Here is a 22517-nt window from a genome sequence, read left to right as displayed (position 1 = left end):
TACTTGAATTTGTATTGTTTTTTGCTCTTGTGCTAAAACTTTCTTTAATTTTTTTTAAAAAAAGAATTAAATCCTACGCAAATGGCAAGTTATCACAAGACATATAATGGACAGCAAGCAATACAAAAACATTACTTGTCTGCACTGTCAATATTGCTGTACACGGTAAAGATTCAGGATGCACTGTATTTTTTTTTCAATGACATAATTCTGTATTTTTAACATTGCAAATCTTATGTTGTAAATAAATGTTGCCCGTTTCTGGAGCCATTGGATCAGAAGATGCTAACATATAACAGTTTCTTCTTCACTGGGCTACTGTAATACACTCTGCATGGAGAGGCTTTGCAAAAGTCACTATGGATATCGAGATGGGTAGCATATAAATTGAATAAATAAAATAACAGTGCTCAGAACGTCCTGGTAGTTCAGACCGCTGAAGCCACATTACTGATAGGTGCCTCTATTTTGGAGGGAATTACTCTCTTTTTAAAGCAATTCCACCAGCTATCAAGTATGTTTCTAGGCATAATTCGCACTCTTAATGACAAGCTATTAAGCTGGAGATGGCTTGTGATCACACCGTTCCCTAAAACCTGCTCCCCTTTACAAACCTGTCCAGACTTCTCAATATTGCCTCCATCAAAAATATTCTCTTTCATCGATTCCTTGGTTCTAATATATACCTTTGGTCATTCGGGTTTTTCCCCGCGTAGAAATGAAGGTGTAGGCGCAACGTTTCGATGGAATCCCATCCGTCATCATCAGGCTGGTGGCTTCTGCTTCCTTCTTCTGGGAGAAGCATATATGTATATATATATGTATGTATGTATGTATGTATGTATGTATGTACGTATGTATATGTTTAGGAATTCAACAAAGCATACCTAGCCTTCCTTTTCCCATTTCTTTTTATTTTGTAACTTTGTGAGGGGTGGACAGACACCAGAGGGATATGGTGTGCAAACATGTGTATATATACATGTTGATATGCGTATAAATAATCTTAACTTCAGTTCTTCCTTTCTGGAAAACCCGGGGCATCTTGTTTAGAATTATCTCTGCAAGGGGAGGTGAGAAACAAACATTTGTACTCAAAGGAAAAACCTCTTTTACCCAAGGAGGGAATGGCCTTGTATCTGAAAATTAGAGCTGATGCTTGGCATTGCAGAAAGTCCCAGGTTCAAATCCCTGGCATGTCTAGTTTAAAAGATCCTGAAAAGGACCAGGGAAGGAAAGCAGGAATGCTACAAGTACTTTCAGACATTCAGTCCAGAGAGACACTTGAGGCCCAGTTGGCCCCCCTTAAGGCTCTGAAAAGAAGGTGGGAGTCATCCTCACGCCAGTATATGATTCACTCTCACCTCCCACTGCACCCTGCTAGGCTGTCCCCTATGGCATTGGCCAGGAGCCTTGTGCCACTTCTGCAGGCTGCAGAGGGAGGTGTGGGTGACTGGCCAAGCTTTGGACTCTGGCCTTGAGCGCCTCAGTGCTTGCAGAGGAACTGGCCTGTTATCTGTTACACTTTGTTCTCCTGCCTGTTTGGGTGTGGAGCAGCTGCAGCACATGGGAGACATTAACTTTGGAAACCTTTGAAACATAGGCAGCCAGCAGGATTCTGGGTTCTCTCTGTCCAGGATGGAGTGGGGTGTGTGTGTGCGTGCGGAGTGAAACTTGGGCCTTGGTAGTCCCTGTGGCCTGGATGTAACCAAGTAACTGTTCTCACTCTTCTGTCCTGCTGGGGTAAAATAGTTTTTAACATTTATTGGTGGATAGGGGTGTGTGTTTGTGTGTGTGTGTGTGTGTGCAGCACTTGGGAGCTTCCAACGCAACAGTCCTCCCGAAAATGGAGGAGCTAGGCATTTCTGAAGCTAAGCTTTTGTACCATTTCTACTGTATATTAGATGTGGAAAGCTCTTTGGAGTACAATGCGTTTGCCTAAAAACGGAGGGCAGGGCTCCCACAGCTGTTTGACAGGAAGAGCCAGGACACCGATTATTAGAATATAGGTAGTCCTTGACTTACAGCAGTTTGTTTAGTGACCATTCAAAGTTGCAACAGCACAGAAAAAGGCAACTTATCACTGCAACCCTTGCAGCAGCCGCCCCATGGTCATTGTGCAGGAGCCAAGTGGTCACGGTCAAGTGATTAAAATTCAGACCCTTAGCAACTGACTCTTTATTTGTGATGGTTGTGGTGTCCCGGGGGGTCAGGTGATCTCCTTTTGCGACCTTCTGACAAGCGAAATCGATACGAAAGCCAGATTCTCTTTAACAGCCAGGTTACGCACTTAACATCTGCAACAATTCACTTAACAAACATGGCAGGAAAAGTCATAAGATGGAACAAAACTCACTTAACAACCATCTCGCTTAGCAACAGAAATCTTGGGCTCCGTTGTGGTCGTAAGTCGAGGACTGCCTGTAAACAAAAGAAGCAAGTTTATATTGTACTGCTCCATGTTTATTCTCTGGTCCACTTTTTTTCTACTTTGACTGGCAGCCTCCTCTTCGAAGATTGCAGCACCTCCCCCCCCCCAAAGGCTAATTCCCTTCTGTGGGTACCAAAGTTCCTTGTAAGTGAAAATAACAGGGCACCCATTGCGTGCGGAGTGCGGACGTTCCATGGAATTAGGGCCTGTAGCTGATCTTGATGCTTAGGTAAAACATTGCGAAATCCCTCCGGAATTGCCCTTCTCATTATAGACATTGGAGTACTATAGCGAAGCCAGCAACATTTCAGCAAGTACATTTTTGTAGGTGAAATGTAGTGCGCTTATTTCCTTTGTTCTTATAATCCCGTTTGTAGTCTCCACCCTGCACGCTATCTCCTCTTTTGTTTTTCAGACTTTGCCCCAAGCCTGCTGCTTGGGAGATGGACGCTTGTTCACATCTAACCTAAAATCGCTCTATGTGGCAGTGACCCAGCAACAAGCCAGAGCTGCTCACAAACGGCACTGGGCAGGTGAGTGGATCAAGTGTGGGGAAGGGTGTGTCTACTCTGCCATCATCCTTTGGAAGGCAAGCTGACTTATCTCAAATGACCAGAAATAAATTAATTCAGTTGATTTTGTGCTGTCGTCTGGCTAACCGAAAGTCATCGTTCAGGAGAACCAAACAACCTTTGATGCTCCTAGTTTTCTCCTTCCTGTATTTCCCTTACCATTTTGTTCTTCAGCATCTGATTTTGACATTATATAGAGAGCATTGGAGTGGGCAACCTGTTAATCCGTAATTGTTAGTCTGTAACTTATTCCAAACGGTTAAGGCTCACCTAAAATTGTATAGCTTCCATGGCAGCTGTGAGCCTGTCTCTGCCACTCAGTCAATGAACAGAGTGAAACATACCCTCCGGTCTTGAGAGGGGTCTAGGTTGGACAACACATCACGGCCAACTCACCACCGCCAACTTGCCAGGGAACAACTCACCATGGCACAAGAGTTACACTAATAGGAAAGACATGGTAGAATAGGATCGTTAAAGAAAGGATGCAAAAGGGGGGACAAAATGAAATGTGAATGAGAAAAAAATAAAATCATTTTAATTATTTTAAATAACTGAATTGTTGAATTGTCCATCAGCGAGTTGTCCTGTGGCAGGTTGGCCCTTCCCGTCTTGAGGGAGCAGCCTGGTAATTAAAAGATTATGGGTAACCCTGCATCAACCCTTTCTGCAGTCCAGCCCAACGTACGGTACCTCTGTTTTCACGCTTGTTGAGAGGATGATGTCTCTGCAGCACACTGATTATCTCAACCCTTCCCAGTCTTGGTTCTTGTAATTCTGGGACAGAATCTACCATAGTTACCATTTCGCAGTTGACCTGCAAAAGAGAGACAGGGTGCATTGATCTCTTGACCACTAATAGTGCCTGCGTGAGGACCCTGCGTTTCATACTTGTGGAGGAGATGATCTCAGAAGTGCAATAAATGAATCTTCCTCTGCATTTTGTGTTACGACAAGCCACTATGTCTGTCCCCGTTATTTAACAGCTACTGTATACGAAGCCGCCAACGGCAGACAACTAGAGTAATAGAGCCAGTGTTTCCAGTACGTTAATGGATTGGCATGCTCCAAACCGGTGTCCAGATACAGTGGTGGAGGGGATGACAATGTTATCTTAGCAAGACAGAGGTCCTTGTGGGTAGTCGGTTCCCAAGTTTGGGAATTGGGCTTTTCCTATTCAGAATAAGTTTATAATCCCTCAGAAACAATAGCTACTATAGTAATATAGGATGCTTAATGTCACTGGAGGCCCATGTGGGTTCTGTGGCTACAGTGCCTATAGTTTGGTTGTATACCAGTTATATGCTTTCCTGAATAGGGCCAATTTTGTAACCGTAAGTGGTCTTCGCTCTGAAAGATGGCTTTCCTTGAAATTTCTGAAGCACTCTGAAGACAGCCAAAGACCTGTCTCTTCTTCATCTAGACTTTCCTAAAACAAAGTTGTACCTATGGTGTAGATTACTTTCCTTTTTTCTTTTTAAATTGAAAATATCATTTTCATATTTTATACCATTTTCTATGTATGTTTTAGATTGGAATCAATGAAAAACCGTATATAGGTATTTCAAATAAATTAATTCCTTTTTGCTCCAGGAAGCAGGGTCAGTGATCTGGGAATATGGCAGTGTACTTCAAGATATCTGGAAGGCATAGGTTGTCTGCTTCCAAATTGTGAAACTATAAGGGTCAATTCTTATTTCTACAATCCCTATAACCTTGATACTTTTAACCAGTGCACTACTAGTCTATATGACAACACCATTGGTTATCTTCCTCCTTTGACAGAATCAGAAGACACTGGATCCCTCCACCGTGCTACTTCCCAAGACCCTACAGAAGAGGTGGTAGATTTGCCAGCAGCGGAAGAAAAGACAGAGACCCAGTTGCTATCTGCACAACATGTGGAAGAAGCAGTGGTGGGTTCATGGCCACTAGATAAGATATGGGAAGAGGGACCTCAAAGTGTTGAAGGTTTTTTTTATTTTTTTTATTTTAATTCCATTTATATCCCGCCCTTCTCCGAAGACTCAGGGCGGCTTACAAGCTTAGCAGTAGCCTTCATTCTATGTATATGCCTGCTTATTAGGGCTTTCACACCGCCCCCCAAGCGGCATTATTACAAAGTCAGCTTAATTGCCCCCAACAATCTGGGTCCTCATTTTACCTACCTCGGAAGGATGGAAGGCTGAGTCAACCTTGAGCCTGGTGGGATGCGAACCTGCACTAATTGCAGGCAGCTGGTGTTACTTAAGGAGGCATTAGCCCACTGCTCCACCAAGTTGAGGAAACATCGTGATACTGTATATAACTAGCTGGAGAATAGGAACTTTGCCAGTTGTCCCAAAAATTTGTATTAATTGCTGCTACTCTATCTGGTGCATAGTGGGATGGAGGCAGTCATTGGGTAAGGCAACTTCTCTAATCTGTGCTTCCCATAATCTCTAAAGCAGCATGTTACACTGGCACGTGGGAGTTGTAAAACAAAATTATAGCATCAAGAAACATACAATTAAAAATATTATGATTAAAAGGTGAGGGCTGTGTTATATTGGGAAGTAAGTCCTTTGACAAGCAGATTCCAGATTGTAATGGTAGGAAATTCACAATGTCCCAGCGACATTACAGCCATAACAAACTCTCCTGGGAAAGACTACCTGTCCTTGTAGCACAGTAACAGTTACACATGTGTTAATCAGTAAATTCATCTGTTGGCCGTATGCCATAGCAGCAGTACTGAAATATCCGTATCAAACAGAATCTGAAATTAGATCTGTGTACGGGTCTAATTTTCTGTGTGAAAAAAGTCACTGTCTAGAAAGGCTGTAAGAAATGTGGTGCTCAGGAAGGAACAATGGTCTTGGCCACATTGTCTCAATCTAGCCCTGGCATGGGGAATGCATGGCTCTTTTTATGTTGCTCCAGCCCTAATCAGCCGCAGCCACCATAACCAGTAGTAAAAGGCGTTCAGAGATGTAACTGAACATTGGAGAACCAAAGATCCTCTTTCCCTGATGAGGTCATCTCTGCTTCTTTATCCTCTTGAAGAGCCCTCTTAAAAGAATTAGTAGTAAACTCTTCTATTGCCTACGGTACGTATGTACGTGAAGTTCAGTGACTGTCAGCAGCAACCTCTCTAGGTTCTCCAACCCTGTGGGGGCATCTTTGTGACTGAAATGTGTGCATGCCATTTTTATTTTCTTACCTGTCACCGCCGCTTGGTGTTGACTGCTGTTCACATTCCAGAGAGAAATGGCACATTCTGTGTCTCAACTATGGAAGTCAAATAAAATGACGAGATCTTATTTGGCTACAGTTTGGTTGGTTTTACTCTTACTATTTGGATTGGCCGGTTGACTTACTAATTCTGATCAGTGCCTCTTCTTTCCAGGTCTCATCTTCCCAAGCCCAGAAAGCACAAATGCCTGTTGGTAAAACCAAAAGGAAGAAGGCAAAAGGACTCTTTAGCTGATGCAAACGATCCATTTTACAAAAACAGGGATGCCGATGCAGTTCTGAATTTCTCTTTGCCTTCCTGGAACCTCTAGAAGACAGCTGGACTTCCGACTGAAGCTAATGGTTGTGTCACTCCTCTCCTTTTGCCACGTTAAGCATGATAGAACATCTACCTCTGCACCAGAGCTACAGACTTTTCTACCCCTGCTTATTCTTTCCTGCTGACCTAGAAGCTTAGAAATTATGGATTATTAGGTAGGAGGAAAGAAGCAGAACCACCTCCTGTACTTGGCTTTATTAAAGTGTGAATAAAGAGCTTGGCTATAAGTTGATTACTCAGTGTGGTGATTTCCATACATGCACTTTGTAATGCACAGGCTATTCTTTAAAAGTCTGTAGAATTGCAGTTGGTGAAAAACGTGTCAATTGGTGCTCAGAAAATTTCAGAGTATGTGGCAGCCAGGCTGCTGACTGGCATAAGGTTCAAAAATTATATGATTCCTAGAACAGAGAGACTTGGCCTGGCTGCCAATTCCCTATTGAGTACAATTTAAATATGGGAGTTGATCTTTAAACAGCAATTTCTGTGACTGTCTCTTCTCTTATGAACCTGCTCGGTTACTGAGAAAAGCAGGGGGTGGATATAAAGATGCCCTACGCCCTTCTAGAACTTAGCTATCTTGGTATGCAGGATAAGGATTTTTCCTCTGCTGCTTCAAGGCTTTGAATAATTACCTCAAGTGGTAGAGTGACCTCCCATTCTCTCAATATTTAGGACATGGCAAAAGATATCTCTTTCACCAAGTTTGGAATTGATCATTGATTTTAATAACAAATAGCTTTGATTTTAATTGTATTGATTTTACTGTTGTGTTTATACAGTATCTGTATTTTGTCCTTGAATACACATGTGTGTGCTCTGGTCTTAAAATAATGCAGAATTTCATGCATAAGAAAAATCTACCATAACCCACTGTAATGCAAACTTACTATAGCAGGGGTCCCCAACCCCCGGTCCGTGGACCAATACCAGGCCGAAGCATGCCAGCAACCAGTCCGCACAAACAAGAAAAGCCCCATGCGCGAGATGCAGGCAGCACACAAAACCATGCGCCCTCCGGTCCGCTGAAAAACCTCTCTCCACGTAATTGGTCCCTGGTGCCCCAAATGTTGGGGACCTCTGTACTATAGGAATTGATGGAATATCTACAAAAATATGGCAGGCAACAAGAACAAGACTCATAAAAGGTTCTAATCAAATTGTGCCAGAAAATCTAGAGAACAACACAGTGGTCAAGATATTGCTTGCTGTTATTAATAGTCTGAATGTACTTCAGGTCTTCCTCAGTAGCATGCTGAATGCCATTTAACCTGGGAGATTAGTTTGGTCTATTGGTTCAGGCCCAATAGGCTAGCTAGAAAGTAGGAGACTGTGAGTTCAAGTCCCATCTTAGCCAAGAAAGCCAGCTGGGTGACCTTGGACCAGTCACTCTCTCTCAGTCCAACCCTCCTCACAGGATTGTTGTTGTGGAGAAAATAGGAGGAGAAAGGTGTGTTTATTGGATACGTTAGTCCAAAGTTCCCTTTTGGCTTTGTAGACCGGCCTGGGGGGCTAGGGGATGGTTCTGTGTACACCCACCACTTCCACAGCCCAGTTCCAAAAGGCTCAAGGCCCAGTAGTGAACCGTGGCCTGGGGATTGGGGACCTCTGTGTTAGTTGAGTTGATAATAAAGGTGAAATATATATATATATTTAAAAATCTAGCACTACTTTATATTTCTTTATATTGTCTGTCCACGTGGTTTCCTTAAAATACAGGAATGGTTGCCTCTGCTTTCTTTCATTCCATACGGATGGTGCCTTTGCTGTTTTCATTAAAGTGACCATTTGCCTCCAGCATCTTCCTATATTGCTGTTGCCCAATGCAGGTACCTACTTGCTTTGGCTGGGCCCCAGGAATGACCTTCATGCTAGGCGTACATGGCTGGTGTTCCTTCATCCTTCCCAAGAACACCCATCATCACCATGATGAGGCAACATCATGGACTTGAGGGGGTCAGAAGAAATGGGACATCTATTTTGCAATTTTTGAAAACTCCCATACAACCCAAAAAGGAAAAGTGAAACAAGGTAAAAAAAAATAAATCTCACCACCAGCGATGTTGCTGCTTCCTCAGGAGACTTTAGCCTTGGAAGCTGGCTACCTTCTTGTCAATCTTTCCTAAAAATTTGTCCAGTTCTCTTGGATCAAGCAATGGCTTCTTAAGAAGAAGGGCAAATTATTACTCTTTCAGAGCTGATAGGACTAGCCTTCTCTCAACCAAGAAAGCCATGGATCTAGAACACAGGTGGACACATTAACAACCCCTGGGATCCTGTCCACTCTCTCAGGATTAACACCATTGAACTCCTCCAAGATAAACTGTGTAAGGTTGTATCTCAATTCCATAGGACCTACACAATGAGTCCAAGTCAGGGTGAATCTGAGTAATTTTACCCAACAGGTGCCAAGAACAGTCCTCAGAGTGACCTTGCAAATGATCCCTTGCCTTTTTTTTTCACCCAAGAGAATTCAAGTCGCACTGCAGAGAACTGCTGGCCAGCACTCCAGAGATGTAGTAAGCAGGGAAAATATAGGTCGAAAAAGTAATTGGCCCAATTCTGGGAGTTTTCATGGCTTAGAAAGGTTTAGAACATACGTCTCCCCAATCCCAGTCCAAGACTTTAATCACTGCACCACATTACTTTTGGAGGCCAAAGACTCTGAGAGGAAGCAAAGGTACTTTATTATAACTGGAGGAGGAAGTGTAACTTTTTAACCACTCATAACTGCTTCCAAGATCAAAAGACAGATTAAAAACTGGCTGCTCTGGCCAGGGGAGTTACAGACTCCTTGCAAATTGGAAAACTGCACCCACAAGAGAAAGAAAGAAAGAAAGAAAGAAAGAAAGAAAGAAAGAAAGAAAGAAAGAAAGAAAGAAAGAAAGAAAGAAAGAAAAAGAAAGAAAAGGAAGGAAGGAAGGAAGGAAGGAAGGAAGGAAGGAAGGAAGAAAAAAGAAAGAAGAGAGAAAGAAAAAGGAAGGAAGGAAGAAAAGAAGGGAAGGAGAAAGAAGGGAAGGAGAGAGAAGAAAGGAAGGAAGATTTCTAAAGCAAGTGATGCTCAACTATTAGCTATTTCTCAAATACTGTTCTGCCAGCTGGTCTTTTAGGGGCACAGGCTGTCCCATTGAGCCATTCCCAATGGCCACAGAAGCATTCACATGAAATTAATGTATCTGACCTTAGTGGAGTTTGAGTGCTTAGCTGGAATAACACACAACTATTGAGTGTTAACAAGACATTAGGAAAGTCTAGTGGAGTGGGATGAAACTGAGGCAGGGAAATTTCCCTATTCGTTAGGCATTCACAGATTGTAGTTTAATAAGTTCAGCTGGTTGTTCATCTGGCTACCGGCATGGGTGAGAGAAATGAATGGAGAATGGGCTCTGTAACCAGCTTTTTGCTCTTTGCAGTGTGGTTGAATGTGGGTTGGGTGAACGTATCCAAGTCACTGTATTTTGTTCCTTCAAGGCAAGTTCCTCCTAGATACTCTGAATGACCTCTCTACAATACAGTAGGTGTCAAGATCCAAATAGACCCATCCTCAGACACACATACACACAGAGACTTTCTGGGGGTACAGAGCAGAATATTATGCTTAGCCTTCTTTTTCCCCTGTGTGAAGACAATAATCCCACCACAATCCCAACTGTTTTCGTAGGGAATGAAATCATCTTTCATGGCTGTGTCTATCTGATCCCAAAATTCAAGGATGAAAATTGCATCATTTTTATACTACCTGTGCCTGGAATGTGTAAGATAACAGTAATAGTTGAGGGAGACATGGTTGTTCACTCAGTTCTCTTCTGCTAAGCCAGGATCCATTTCAGAGATGTTGTTGTTGTTAGTTGCGAAGTCGTGTCCGACCCATCGCGACCCTATGGACAATGTTCCTCCAGGCCTTCCTGTCCTCTACCATCTTCTGGAGTCCATTTAAGCTCATGCCTACTGCTTCAGTGACTCCATCCAGCCACCTCATTCTCTGTCGTCCCCTTCTTCTATTGCCCTCAATCTTTCCCAGCATTAGGCTCTTCTCCATTTCAGAGATACTCAGATATTATACTTTGCTTCTCTTTTTGCCCATGGTTCAGTAGCAGCCAACCATTTGAGTTTACTCAGAAATTCAAATAAGTGACTCATGAGGTCCTGAAATGACAAGTAGATAGCCAGCTGGATTAGTATTGTGCACCTCTCAGTAACTTTGTCCCTTGTTGCCCTGATGGGTATGAATATGCACCTACCCAGTCCTTCTTGAGTGATTTCTTCCTCATTTAGTTTGGATGGCATACTTTGGCAAGATAAATATCTTTTTGTCTGGCTTAGTATCTTAATGATGTTTCTGATTTTTATCATTTTTTCCCATGCAGCTTTTGGAGGCATATCCAGTATGACCAATTAACCTTGGGGGTCCAGTCTGGTAGCCATATAATACATTTTAGCCCCAATTATGACAAATTTCAAAAAGCTTTCTTAAGAGTGAAACCAAATAGAATGGTGTTAGGAGAAGGCAGGAAAATTTCAACACTCAAGCTGCTTTAAATTAGTCTTGCAATGTCACTTTTTTATCAGAATAATAGTTGCTTGCTTTGATTCCATATACAAGAACACCACATTTCTCTTAACATTTCATATTCAGAACCCCTAACTGTCCTTGAAACCAGCAATGAGATTTTTCACTATCTTTCCCACTTTGAGTTTAATTTATACCACCTGCATGATAGGAATACCTTTAATTAACTTAATTATAAGTTGGTCAATTAACACAGTTATCTGGCTTCACACAATCATGAATCAAATCCGCTTTGGACAATATACAGTACTAGTAATCCGTTGGTGTACTGTTCAAAATGTCACGTGAAGAAAATAAAATGCAGGGGATAATATAAGCTCCACTCCCTTATGACAAATGACATGTAATGCTCATTTCTAAGGTTATCATGGAGTTTTACTAACTATTGGCTGAACTTAACTATCCATTCTTTTTGCATTTGTTCCAGTCAGTATCATATCATTATCCTTTTACAATGCAACTTTCTAAATGTTACTGGTTGTAACATGTAAACAAGATCAACTCTGCAAGAGCTGCACTTAAGGTATATAACTTTACAAGACGTCAGATAAGAATAACCCTTGCCAGGGGAAGGAATCCATAACAAGGTTACTGTTCAGCCTTGAAATATGCCACAGGGAAGTACATGGGTGTTTTTGCTTCAGACGTATGATTACTAAGAATCTGAATATATTCAATTACTTGAAGTAATTTTATTAGATTAGTTTGATCAAGATTTGGACTGATGGAAACAGGCTAAAGGGAATTGGCACGGTGCTCTCTAGGCCAAAGGAAAGTATTCACTCTAGATTGCCAGAAATTGCCAGGACTATTTTTTTTTAATTTACTATTTCCTTTATTAAGTAGCATAGGTAAAGAAGTGAAGGGATTTGTTTCTTTTCAGTCACCTTTCTTCAACTTGCTGGTTTCAGATGTATGATTTCAAGTGACACATTTGAAGCTGCTCTTTACTGCACAAACACTAGGAGAGACCTCCAGTCAGGAGGTAACATGTTTGTCCAGACTCCAGACCAATGATCAACCTTCTTACAGTATCTACTAATGCAGACATGTCAAACACAAGGCCCGGGGGCCGGATCCGGCCCGTGAAGTGGTTTCATGTGGCCCACGAAGCCATCCTGGAAACAGTGAGGGAACGGCCCCCGCTCCTTGGCCCTGGCCCAGAGACCCTCCTTCTGCCAGAGACCCCCAGATCTGTCCCACTCCTGCCCAGGCCCCCACAGGCACCCTTGATGCGAACGATGTAGAGCTGGCCACGCCCACCCAGTAGGCCACACGCACTCTAGCCACGCCCACCCAGTAGGCCATGCCCACCCAGTAGGCCACGCCCACCCGGCCCCCTGAGGGCAACTGCAAAGCTGATGCGGCCCTCAATGAAATTGAGTTTGACACCCCTGTACTAATGCGTGAGTTTCTGTAATCAAGCAAAACCAAACGCATATGAATGCTGGTTGGAAAAATTAGTAGTAGTATTAGTACGTTTAAAAGCTCTGTATAAAGGTAGTAATATTCTCTGCAGATACATTCTCCAGCCTGTTTCTCCCCAAAGCAGAAATTTATATTTTTTTAAAAAATCTCATTTTCAGTGCATGGTTCTGAAAATCCACAGCAAGTTTCTGAATGGTCACAAGAGAACATTTTAGGACTCTTTAAATGCATAAAATGGGATTAAGCTCAGGGAACTGATTCTGGGAAAAGACTGTAGCTCATTTGCTTTCTTAACGTTCTTTAACTTAATCCCCAGTTGTTCCAGATGGACCTGGGAACTTCTGTAGCACCACTTCCAGTAAGCAGAGAACAGGAGTGAACAACCGGCATCCACAAGCAATCCTTAGCCTAATTTCAAAGTCCATTGCAAGCATTTCAGTCCTGACAGCTGATTCATAGTATTACAATATATTACAGTCAAACATAAACTTCTATTCTTTAGCACCGATTTTGATTCTTCCTTGATGACTTTTGTGTTTGCTTTTTTAAATAATGTAGATATACTGATCTTATTCTTATCTTATTTTATAGCGATCTTGTCAGTTTAGCTATGTGATATTGTACTGACCACGTGATATGGCTCATACCATTTTAAACTGATACCATTCCCAGGTTATATGTATTACTGATTATTGCTTACTCATCAACTAGCATTTGATTACTGAATGGCTGAAAACATGCCGTACAATAATATCACATAACATCCATTCTCTGCTGCCCACGCTCAGATTGTTAGTGGCTTTGGATATAAATAAAGGACATAAAACATATGTTGTTTTAACTTTTGATTGGCAACTATACAGAGTTGGTTAGAAGATAGGCAGCTGTATAAATCTTTTAAATAAATAAAACATAATAAATAAGTTTTTTTGCACAATGTTTTTTAGTACTGTGATCCTATGTCCTTTATTATAAAGGGCAGTTCTTTATTTCAGAAAGCTTTTCCTTTAGATTTATTTTTAAAAAACCCTGGCTCATCTCCTTTATTTTGGCTATTTAACTTTTGGCATACAAATGGTACCTCTTAATGCACATTATTTATGTGAAAAATATGGAAACTGATTTGTCTTTTTAAAATAAATTTACACACACCATTTGAATTTAGATATTTTATTAGAATATGTGTGTTTGCAAAATTTTCTTGGTTTTGCTGTCGAATTTTTCTTTCTAAAGCAATGTTATAAACAATTAATTTATCCTTGTGAATCTCTTTCAGATATGCCCCCTTTTCAGGTTTATTTTTTTCCATGAAAATGTGGACATCCTTTCCTTATTTGTCAAGGGTTCATGTATCAGGGCATCCTTGCATCTTAATTCTTCCTACCTCCATCTTTTCGCAAAATCAAAACCCAGGTATCTTGACCCTCCTTTCTTCCACTTATGCATCCAGTTCCAGCAGTAAAGAGAAAGACAGCATTGTTGTTCAAACCAAGCTCTAATTTCAAGGCAAGCAATTGCTAGGCATGACCAGGCCCTGAGCTGGCAAAGAACAAAAATCCACCTCTTTGTCTCAAATGTTCAAGCAGAAGGTTCTTGGAAAAGGCCAGGCCTCTACTTGTATGGATCTACATTCTTTCACTAGTCCGGGCTCAACCAGTCAGAGAGGATTCCTTTAAAACGCTTTCCAACATCCACTCCAAGATTACTTGTTCAAAGATCCCATGGACCACTGAATTTGCTACAAAAAATGAAGCCTTTCTTAAATTGTGTTCAAGTCTTTTTAATGCACTCGTCCCTTTCTTAGAGCCTTCAGAGTGTGCTGGAATATGTCTCTCCTGAGCTTCTGCCAGGACAGCTACCCAGTGTGATGGTGGGACTAGTCAGGCATCCTTGAAAGCAAGTGGTTGGGCACTGGCTGCTTTAAGACAACATTTGTCACAGGGCTGAGCGTGTCCCAAAGACTGTCCTTGCCAGCCACCAGCCAAACAGCGCAGTGGGCGTAGGCTCCGTCCGCAAAATAGTAACTTGGCCCAAGCAAGCATCTGCTTTTGCTATTAAGGGCCCATCATTAGCCAAAGGAAAAACAGAAGCTTGGATCAGAGGGGCTGGCATTCCTATTCAAAGGCTGCTCCTGACTTTCACCCTTGCAGTAGATGTTTCCTGCTAGGAAATCAGGTTACAAGTGATAGGGGAAGCTTCCAGAGACGGCAACCATCACAATCAGAACTTGTGTGCTTTCTCATGGAAAAAAATTCCTGGAGACAAAACAGCAGAGCTAAACATATTAAGGCTGGGGAGGGAGGCAGCCGTAAACCAAGTGTATCTACATCCACATGGATGGAAGCATGCAGTGGGGTACCCCAAGGTTCTTCCTTAGGCACCGTACTCTTCTGTTATTCTGCATTATGCCACAGAGAAGGGGAAAGTTGGCTCCTGCCTTTGTATGTATAGAATAAAGTAGAAACTTTAGTCACTTGACCATATCAAAATATAAAAACTAATACAAATATACAAATAGATATGAGGAAAACAATAGGACACATTAATGGTAAGTCATATATGTGTGTGTGTGTCTGTCTGTCTGTGTGCGTATGTGTACGTGTACGTATATGTCACATGTGCATAGAAAGGGTTGTGAGAAGCAATGAAAGTGCTTATTTCCACTGTGCTGATGAGTATACCTATGCTTGTGACCTGACAATCACTCAGAAGCAAAGATATACACAGGTGGACTTCTGCAGTTATTTGCATTGACAGAAATGTGTCCATGTAACTGAATGGGTAACTTCTACTTATTTCTACTTTTGTGCATGTTGAGTGGTAGTGCTGAGAGTAAGTGACCAAGCTGTCCAATTTGACCATCTCGCAAAAAATATCCTGAAATAGCCTAGACATCTGCAAAATAGCAGTTTTTCCCAACTATTAAAAACAGAATGGCAACATGAGCAGAAAATCAATAATTTGCACTACACACACTTATTTGGCACTAAACCAGATACACACAGCTGGTAGATCTGAATTCAGCTCTTTTTCCTGGTTTAAATAAACCATCAGTGCAACACAGGATTAGCACTTTCCACAGAGTGCTAGTCTTGTTTGTTAAAGAAATAGGTTTAGTGCTTTTTTTTTCAAAAGTGCTAAACCCATGCAAATAAGGAGTCTGCATAACACCTTACTAATGTTTTCCAAAGCCGGGGTCAGGTGATATGTGACAAATGCCTCTAAATAAGCCAGATTCCCAGTTTCTCCTGAAGTCCAAGTTCAAGGAAAGCCATGGAAAACATCTCCAGTGACTGAAGGGTAGGGAATATGCCACAGCAGCCTACAATGACTAATATGAACTGGACAAACTCCAGCCACTGGTTGTATCATCAACCACATCGTTAGGGAAGATTTGTCTATCATATCCCCAACCAAAATTCTGTTGGGAGAAGAACAAAAACATTACGCTAAAATTGGATGGCTACATATGACTTCGAGTTGCCTCAGCGATAGGCTGGGACTGAGAAAATACGATGAGGTCATGGCATTCAAAAACAGCTGGCATCTCTGCTTTAACGATATGCAGATGAGTCCTGAGAGATCACTGATAAATTTACAATAGATAGGGAATCTAGATCCATTTGTTTAAAGGCAGCAGCAATAAAATCAGTGCTTCCTTCCACCCATTTCCCCCTTTAAATTACATGTTGAAAAGCAAGGCAGTTTAAAATAATCAGAAGTGGATTTATGTGAGGAAGATCCAAGAGTTTTGTTTTCAAAATCACACTCCTGGGCCTCGGAATTGGTTCATTTGAAATATTTTACACCAAGCTATAGTTCAGAAAAATGCCGCCAGCCATTTAGAGCTGATGTGTATATTTTGCATTTTGAGGATACAGATAGTCCTCATTTAGCAACTGCCTCATTTAGTCATGACTGCAGTTGCAATGGTCATGAAAAAGTAACTTTGCAACCGGTCTTTGCATTTACGAACTTCACAGGTCTGTAAAGCAAAGGAAAGCTTTATGGTAAGACCATAATAAGCACAGCCGTGGTTTCACTTAGCAACTGCTTTGCTTAATGACAGAGTTGCTGTTCCAAATTGTGGTTGCTTAATGAGGACTACCTGCATGTAGTGGAGCCATGACCACTTAGCTAAAATACCATCTCTCCTTCCCCAACAGGATACTCTCTCCTATCCCTGGTCTCTTTTGCCCTTTTCCTGGAGATGTAGGCGTGCTTCCAAGCAAACCACAGGGCTGCAACCAGCTATCCCTTTTATCTTCAGGAAAGCCATCTGAGGCCCAGGAGGCAGTCTTGAAAAGAAAGTTGAGGCTGGCGTTTTAATTTTGCATCATGATAGCTTCCACCACTTTCTTTTTTAAAAAAAAATTACACAGTGCAGTAGGTAGACTCTGGCAAAGTAGGCATCTGTGGGCATCCTATTTGTGGGTCTCATCATTCTACTAAAAGCAAAATAAGTTTTACAAGGCTGCCCAAGATTATCCCACAAGGCCAGGGATCAGCAACCTGAAACAGTGAAAGAGCCACTCGGAACTGGTTCCCTCACAAAAGGAAAAACTGGGAGCCGCAAAAAATGTGTGCACATGCGCGTACATGCGCGCATGCGCAGAACAGGGTTTGACTGAAGAGTGGAGACAAGGCGAGATATACACCTACCCTGCATATTTGAATTGATTATTTGAACCTTTTTTAGTCCCACTTTTTTTTTTTGGACTGCACATGGCAGAGGACTGGGAGCCGCAGGAGACGTCTGAAAGAGCCGCATGCGGCTCCGGAGCCGCGGGTTGCAGACCTGTGCACAAGGCATTCCAGCATGGCTTCCAATCTGAAACATTATGGTAGTTTATCTATATCCTTCTTTGCAATATGTTTCCAAAGTAAGCAAGAGACAGGTAGCCCTTGACTTACAACCATTTGTTTTGCCAAAGTTACAATGGCACTGCAAAAAAAAAAAAAGACCTGCCACAAATTCTCACACTTGCAACAGTTGCAGCTTCCCCACAATCACATGATCAAAATTTGGGCGCTTAGCAACTGGCACACATGGCAGTTGCACTATCCAGGGGTCATGTGATCATCACGGACAACCTTCCTCGCAGGCTTCCATCAAAGTAAGTCAATGGGGGAAAGTTGGATTCATTTAACAACCATGACTCACTTAACAACTGCAGTAATTCACTTAATAATCATAGCAAAAAAAAGTCATAAAATTGGGCGGGGCTCACTTAACAAGTGTCTTGCTTAATAATGGAAATTATGTTCCCAATTGTGGTCATAAGTTGAGGACTGCCCGTATATAAATAAATTGAGCCTTAGGGCTTCTTCAGTCATATGGCTGGCTGTTTTGGGGCATCTTAAAAGCTGAAAGCCTCCTGTACCCAGTGGTGGGATTCAGCAGAACCGGTAGCTAATTTTTGGTTACCCAGGCCCAGAATTGACTTCTGGAAGCGGCAACCACACAGAGAACCTGTTGTTCACATATTTGAATCCCACCCCTGCTTGTACCCCTCTAGCTTTGTCAATATCTAGTTCCCAGGCCTGCTTTCTTTAAATCTTTTTTGTTTGCATTGGGATAAGTTTACATCTTCCATCATGGCTAGCCAAGAGACGCAAAGGATCTTCTCATTGCCCTGATGATCCCCAGTTGCTACAGACTTCAGTTCCTATAATCCCAAATCAGACTTTTCTATTAATAAAATGAGTATAATCAGTCATAAGAACCCTGGATATTAAGTACTGTGACTGATCTCATGCTTTATTTAAAATATTTATGTGCCACTTATTTAAAATAAAACCAGAGTGGTTCGCAATAAAAGCCAATGATTAAAATAATAGTAGTGGACTTCAGAACTGATTAGGAATCTGGTTTCAGGGTTCAACAGAAATCTGTTGTCTGGACGACGGTCACTAAACCCTGCAGCTCAACGCTGTCCAATAGATACCAGCTGTGACAGCCTACACCAGTAGATTAAAACAGTGATTTACAATACTAAAACAAATAGTAAATTACTATATAAAATATTCAGGAAAAAAAAGATAAAATAAAAAAGGGGAAAAAACAAGGGGAAAAAAACATCAGTAGAAAATTATTAAATGGGAATTATGTACGGCACTTTATCACACTTTCAAGAGATCCTCGTCTAATAATTGCCAATATAGACACACAGGCCAATTTGCACTTTATACCGACGCCACAAAGATCTGCCAATCCCAATATTCCCCTTTGACCATACAGTGCAAGACTTTACCTCATTCCCAGCCTATGTTTTAAATAGCCGTACGCCGATCCTTTCTGTTTAAGAAAATAACCAGTTTTTCCTGTTTAATCTAACCCTGAGTCATGGTACATAAACTTTATTGTATTTTGCTCTTTTTCATGTGACCAGGCCAACCTTGATGAGTTGTGAGATGCATTCTTAGATTTCCTGAGAAGGTGCCTGTTATCTTATGAGGAGCAATGTAAAACGGATACCATTGGCTACTCCTCAGCCAATCAGCATCCTCAAAATATTCTCTGACCACTGGGGATGATAATTTTTTTGTTAGCTATGCAGAACAACAAAGAGGAATCAGCGTAGCACTGCCCTGGCAAAATACAGTATTAGGATAATATAGCAAAGGCTCACTTAAGCTAATGAAAGGTTGTCAGCCAAAAACTGGTGTTTCATAATAGCTCTGGATACGTTCAGGCTAATTTGAGGATAAAAGGACTGGTGACTGATTCCTGGCTGCTTTTAGGTAACTTAGAAATTGAAAACTACTTGTACCCCTCTAGCTTTGTCAATACTGGTATCTACTTCCCAGGCCTGCTTTTTTTCATTATTATCTTTTTTGTTTACATTTGGATAGGTTTACCTCTTCCATCATGGTTAGCCAAGAGAGGCAAAGGCTCTTCTCATTGCTATGATGATCCCCAGTTGCTACAGACTTCAGTCCCCATAATCCCAAATCAGACTTTTCTATTAATAAAATAACTATAATTGGTCATAACAACCCTAGACTCTAATAAACCGAAGGCAGCCTGATGAATCCCAGGAAGCTTTTTTACCATTTTCTTTCTGGGGATATTTCAAAAATATTAGATGGTGCCCTCTCTTCTTATCATACATTTAAGAATGTCTGTGGGGCCTACGTGGAACTGTATTGCATTCTTAGAAATGCAGGTAGTTCTCAACTTCTAACAACCATTCAAAGTTATGATGGTCTCAGAAATGATAAAGCACTTCTGGCCTTCCTAAAACATCCTTCTCCCCCCACCCTCTTTCTCACACACAGAGAGAGGGGGGAGAAGGGTAGGGAGAGAGGGAGAATCCTGAGATCACAATCTGGTGCTTGGCAACCTGTTTGCACTTATGATCAGTTGCCAAGTACCATTTGCAATTTTCTCTTCCGGCTTCCCCAGAAGATCATTGGGGAAGCCAGCAAAGAAGGGTGCAAGCTGCTACTGGACTTGCTACAAAGCTGAGATTTCCTGCTGGCAAACAACCCTTTGAGAAGGAAAGGGCTGCTGGCAGAGGGGAGGGGAATTTCTCCGAAGGGCTGCAGAGACAGTGCCAAGCTCTGCCGCAGAGCTCCCTTCCACCCATGAAGGGAACTGCCTGCCCTCCTTTGGCAAGCAATTCTTTCGCTTCATCTGCTTAATGACCCCCCACAGTTGCTTTAACAACTGCAGCTGGGAGAGCAGGGATTATGGTTGTTTAAAGAAATAGTCATGTGGACAACTCACTTAACCACTGCTTTGCTCAGTGACTGATTCTGGACCCAACTGTGGTCATAAGTCAAGGACTACTTCTGATGGTGAAATTATAGATGATACTTTATCATACAGAATTATAAAAGGAAAAGTAGGAAGGGACCTTACAGATAATCTAGTCCAGGATTTTTCAAACTATGAGGAAAAGAATGGGGGGGAGGGATTGATAGGCCACCTATCAATGATTTTAAAGAAAAATAATCACCTCCCAATTGATTTTTGTTGTTGTTTAAAACATCTGTCCAGTGAATTGTGAAATTCAAGTTTTAATTTTTGTATGTTGGAAACATTAATGCTGTATGTACAATTAAAGTTAACTTTTTATATTTACAATAAGGAGAGGAATTTTCTGGGACAATGTGGAGCATCCATCTTTGTCAATTTGAGGTTATATATTAAAGTCATTGGTGTTTGGATAAATGATGAGAATAGGTTTTATTTTATTGTCAGTTTTCTAGTGGTAGAGCATTGTCTCTTGATCAGGGATTCCAGGATGTGGGGTTTTTTTTAAAAAAAATTAACAGGTTTTGCAGCTTGTAAAGGTGTGAAAACTCTGATCTAAGCCCAACCCCTCTGCCCAGGGCAGGAATCTGTTACTACAGTGTCCCCAGCCAGTTCCCCATTTTTTAAAATATACCTTCAGTAATAATAATTTAAAAAAAAAACAGATTCCACCTAGGCACATTTGTTCCATCTCTTTCCTTTTAGTTTAAACCTTCTGATTCTTTTTCCTGCCTTCCGAAATAATTCTGAACAATTCCACCCACTGCTTCACATCTGAAACCTTCAGATAACTTGAAATCAGCCATTCTGGCTGTCTGCAGCCCTCTCCTGAAAAGAGTAAACGTACCCATCATCCTTCAGCAATTTTCCTCCCAAGCCAGGCAGTATCATTTTTAAATGCTCTTCAACCCATCCCATCAATTCTTCCTCTGCTTCTCAGTTCCTTGCAGCTTCTGCACCTGCTGTCGCCCCTGTCTTGTGCCCACATTCAGGTGACGGTCTATGTATGCGAATTCCAAGTAATCATTTACTGGACTCGGAAGTCCTTTTTTTTCCTCGCCCTTAAAAACTAACACGCTTCTTTTAAGCATAAAGGCAGTTTCCCCCCCCCAAAAAAAAACATCGCGTTCCCCTCACTGCAGCTGCCATCTCCTAAGTCAGGGGTCTTCAAACTTGGCCCTTTTATGACTTGTGGACTTCAGCTCCCAGAATTCCTCAGCCAGCATTGCTGGCTGAGGAATTCTGGGAGCTGAAGTCCACAAGTCATAAAAGGGCCAAGTTTGAAGACCCCCTGTCCTAAGTCTACACGGGATCATTTTGTAGTCCAAAATTTCCTGCGGGCACCTTGTTGGAGGAAGCCGCTCTAAAACGCCTTCGACAAGGGTTCGCCCAAAAATTTTTAACACCCCGGGCCATGGGGCGGGCCTCTAGGGCAGCATTCGAGGAAAAGTAGCTCAGGCGCTCCGCCAATCTTATTGCGTCACTCTTGTTCAGCAAACTCCCGAGTCGGCGGGGTCCGCGAGCTGTCAGTTCGGGCATCGTTTGGTTTCATATTTATTTAGAAAATTCAGCTTCCAACGCAGTCAGCTTGCAGGATCTCCAAAGGTTTTACACAGAGAGAGAGACCTGACCTGTCATTACGCTCATAGCGGGCATGGTTTATCCCAGGGGTCTTCAAACTTGGCCCTTTTATGACTTGTGGACTTCAACTCCCAGAATTCCTTAGCCAGCGTGCCTGGCTGAGGAATTCTGGGAGTTGAAGTCCACAAGTCATAAAAGGGCCAAGTTTGAAGACCCCTGGTTTATCCTTTCCCCCTCCCCCGCCTACTTAAGCTTATCCGCGATCGGAGGTTGGGGCGGCAAGAAGCAAAAGCTCTTTATTGCCCTTGAGTAAAAACGCCTGCTGGATTAAACGCCCAAGCAAACACACGGGAGGAACCCGGCATGCTTACCGGTGGACCGATCGCCTTTAGCGTGCACGCATGCCCGCACGAGCGTTATCAGCCCGACTCGAGAGGGGACCGCGTGGACGCTGAGCTGACAGCACGAGGCTGACTGATCCTCTTCCAAAATCGACCTTTCCGTCTTCTGCCCGTCGACTGCTGGATTGAAAAATAAGGAAATGGCGCCCCCTGGACTGCCTGTTCTCTGTGGAGAGGCCTCCGCGGACGCCCATTAGGCGCGCCAGGCCAGGCCGTTAG

General features: G+C 42.2%; 1 protein-coding gene across 1 annotated transcript in view; it reads left to right on the top strand.

Annotated features, from left to right (window-relative positions):
• The window catches only part of NHEJ1 (non-homologous end joining factor 1), a 107545-nt gene extending 100746 nt beyond the window's left edge, over positions 1 to 6799 (top strand). The window contains exons 6-8 of the mRNA XM_083375883.1: positions 2847 to 2964; positions 4789 to 4919; positions 6392 to 6799. Coding sequence (XP_083232009.1) covers positions 2847 to 2964; positions 4789 to 4919; positions 6392 to 6472 — 330 coding nt within the window. The 3' untranslated portion in view covers positions 6473 to 6799. The remainder of the gene's footprint in view (positions 1 to 2846; positions 2965 to 4788; positions 4920 to 6391) is intronic.
• The last annotated feature ends 15718 nt before the right edge of the window (positions 6800 to 22517 follow it).

Source organism: Vipera ursinii (assembly GCF_947247035.1).
Source record: "Vipera ursinii genome assembly, chromosome: 1".
NCBI lineage: Eukaryota > Metazoa > Chordata > Lepidosauria > Squamata > Viperidae > Vipera > Vipera ursinii.
The sequence above is the reverse complement of the archived record's forward strand: the minus strand, read 5'-3'. Positions and strand labels throughout refer to the sequence as shown.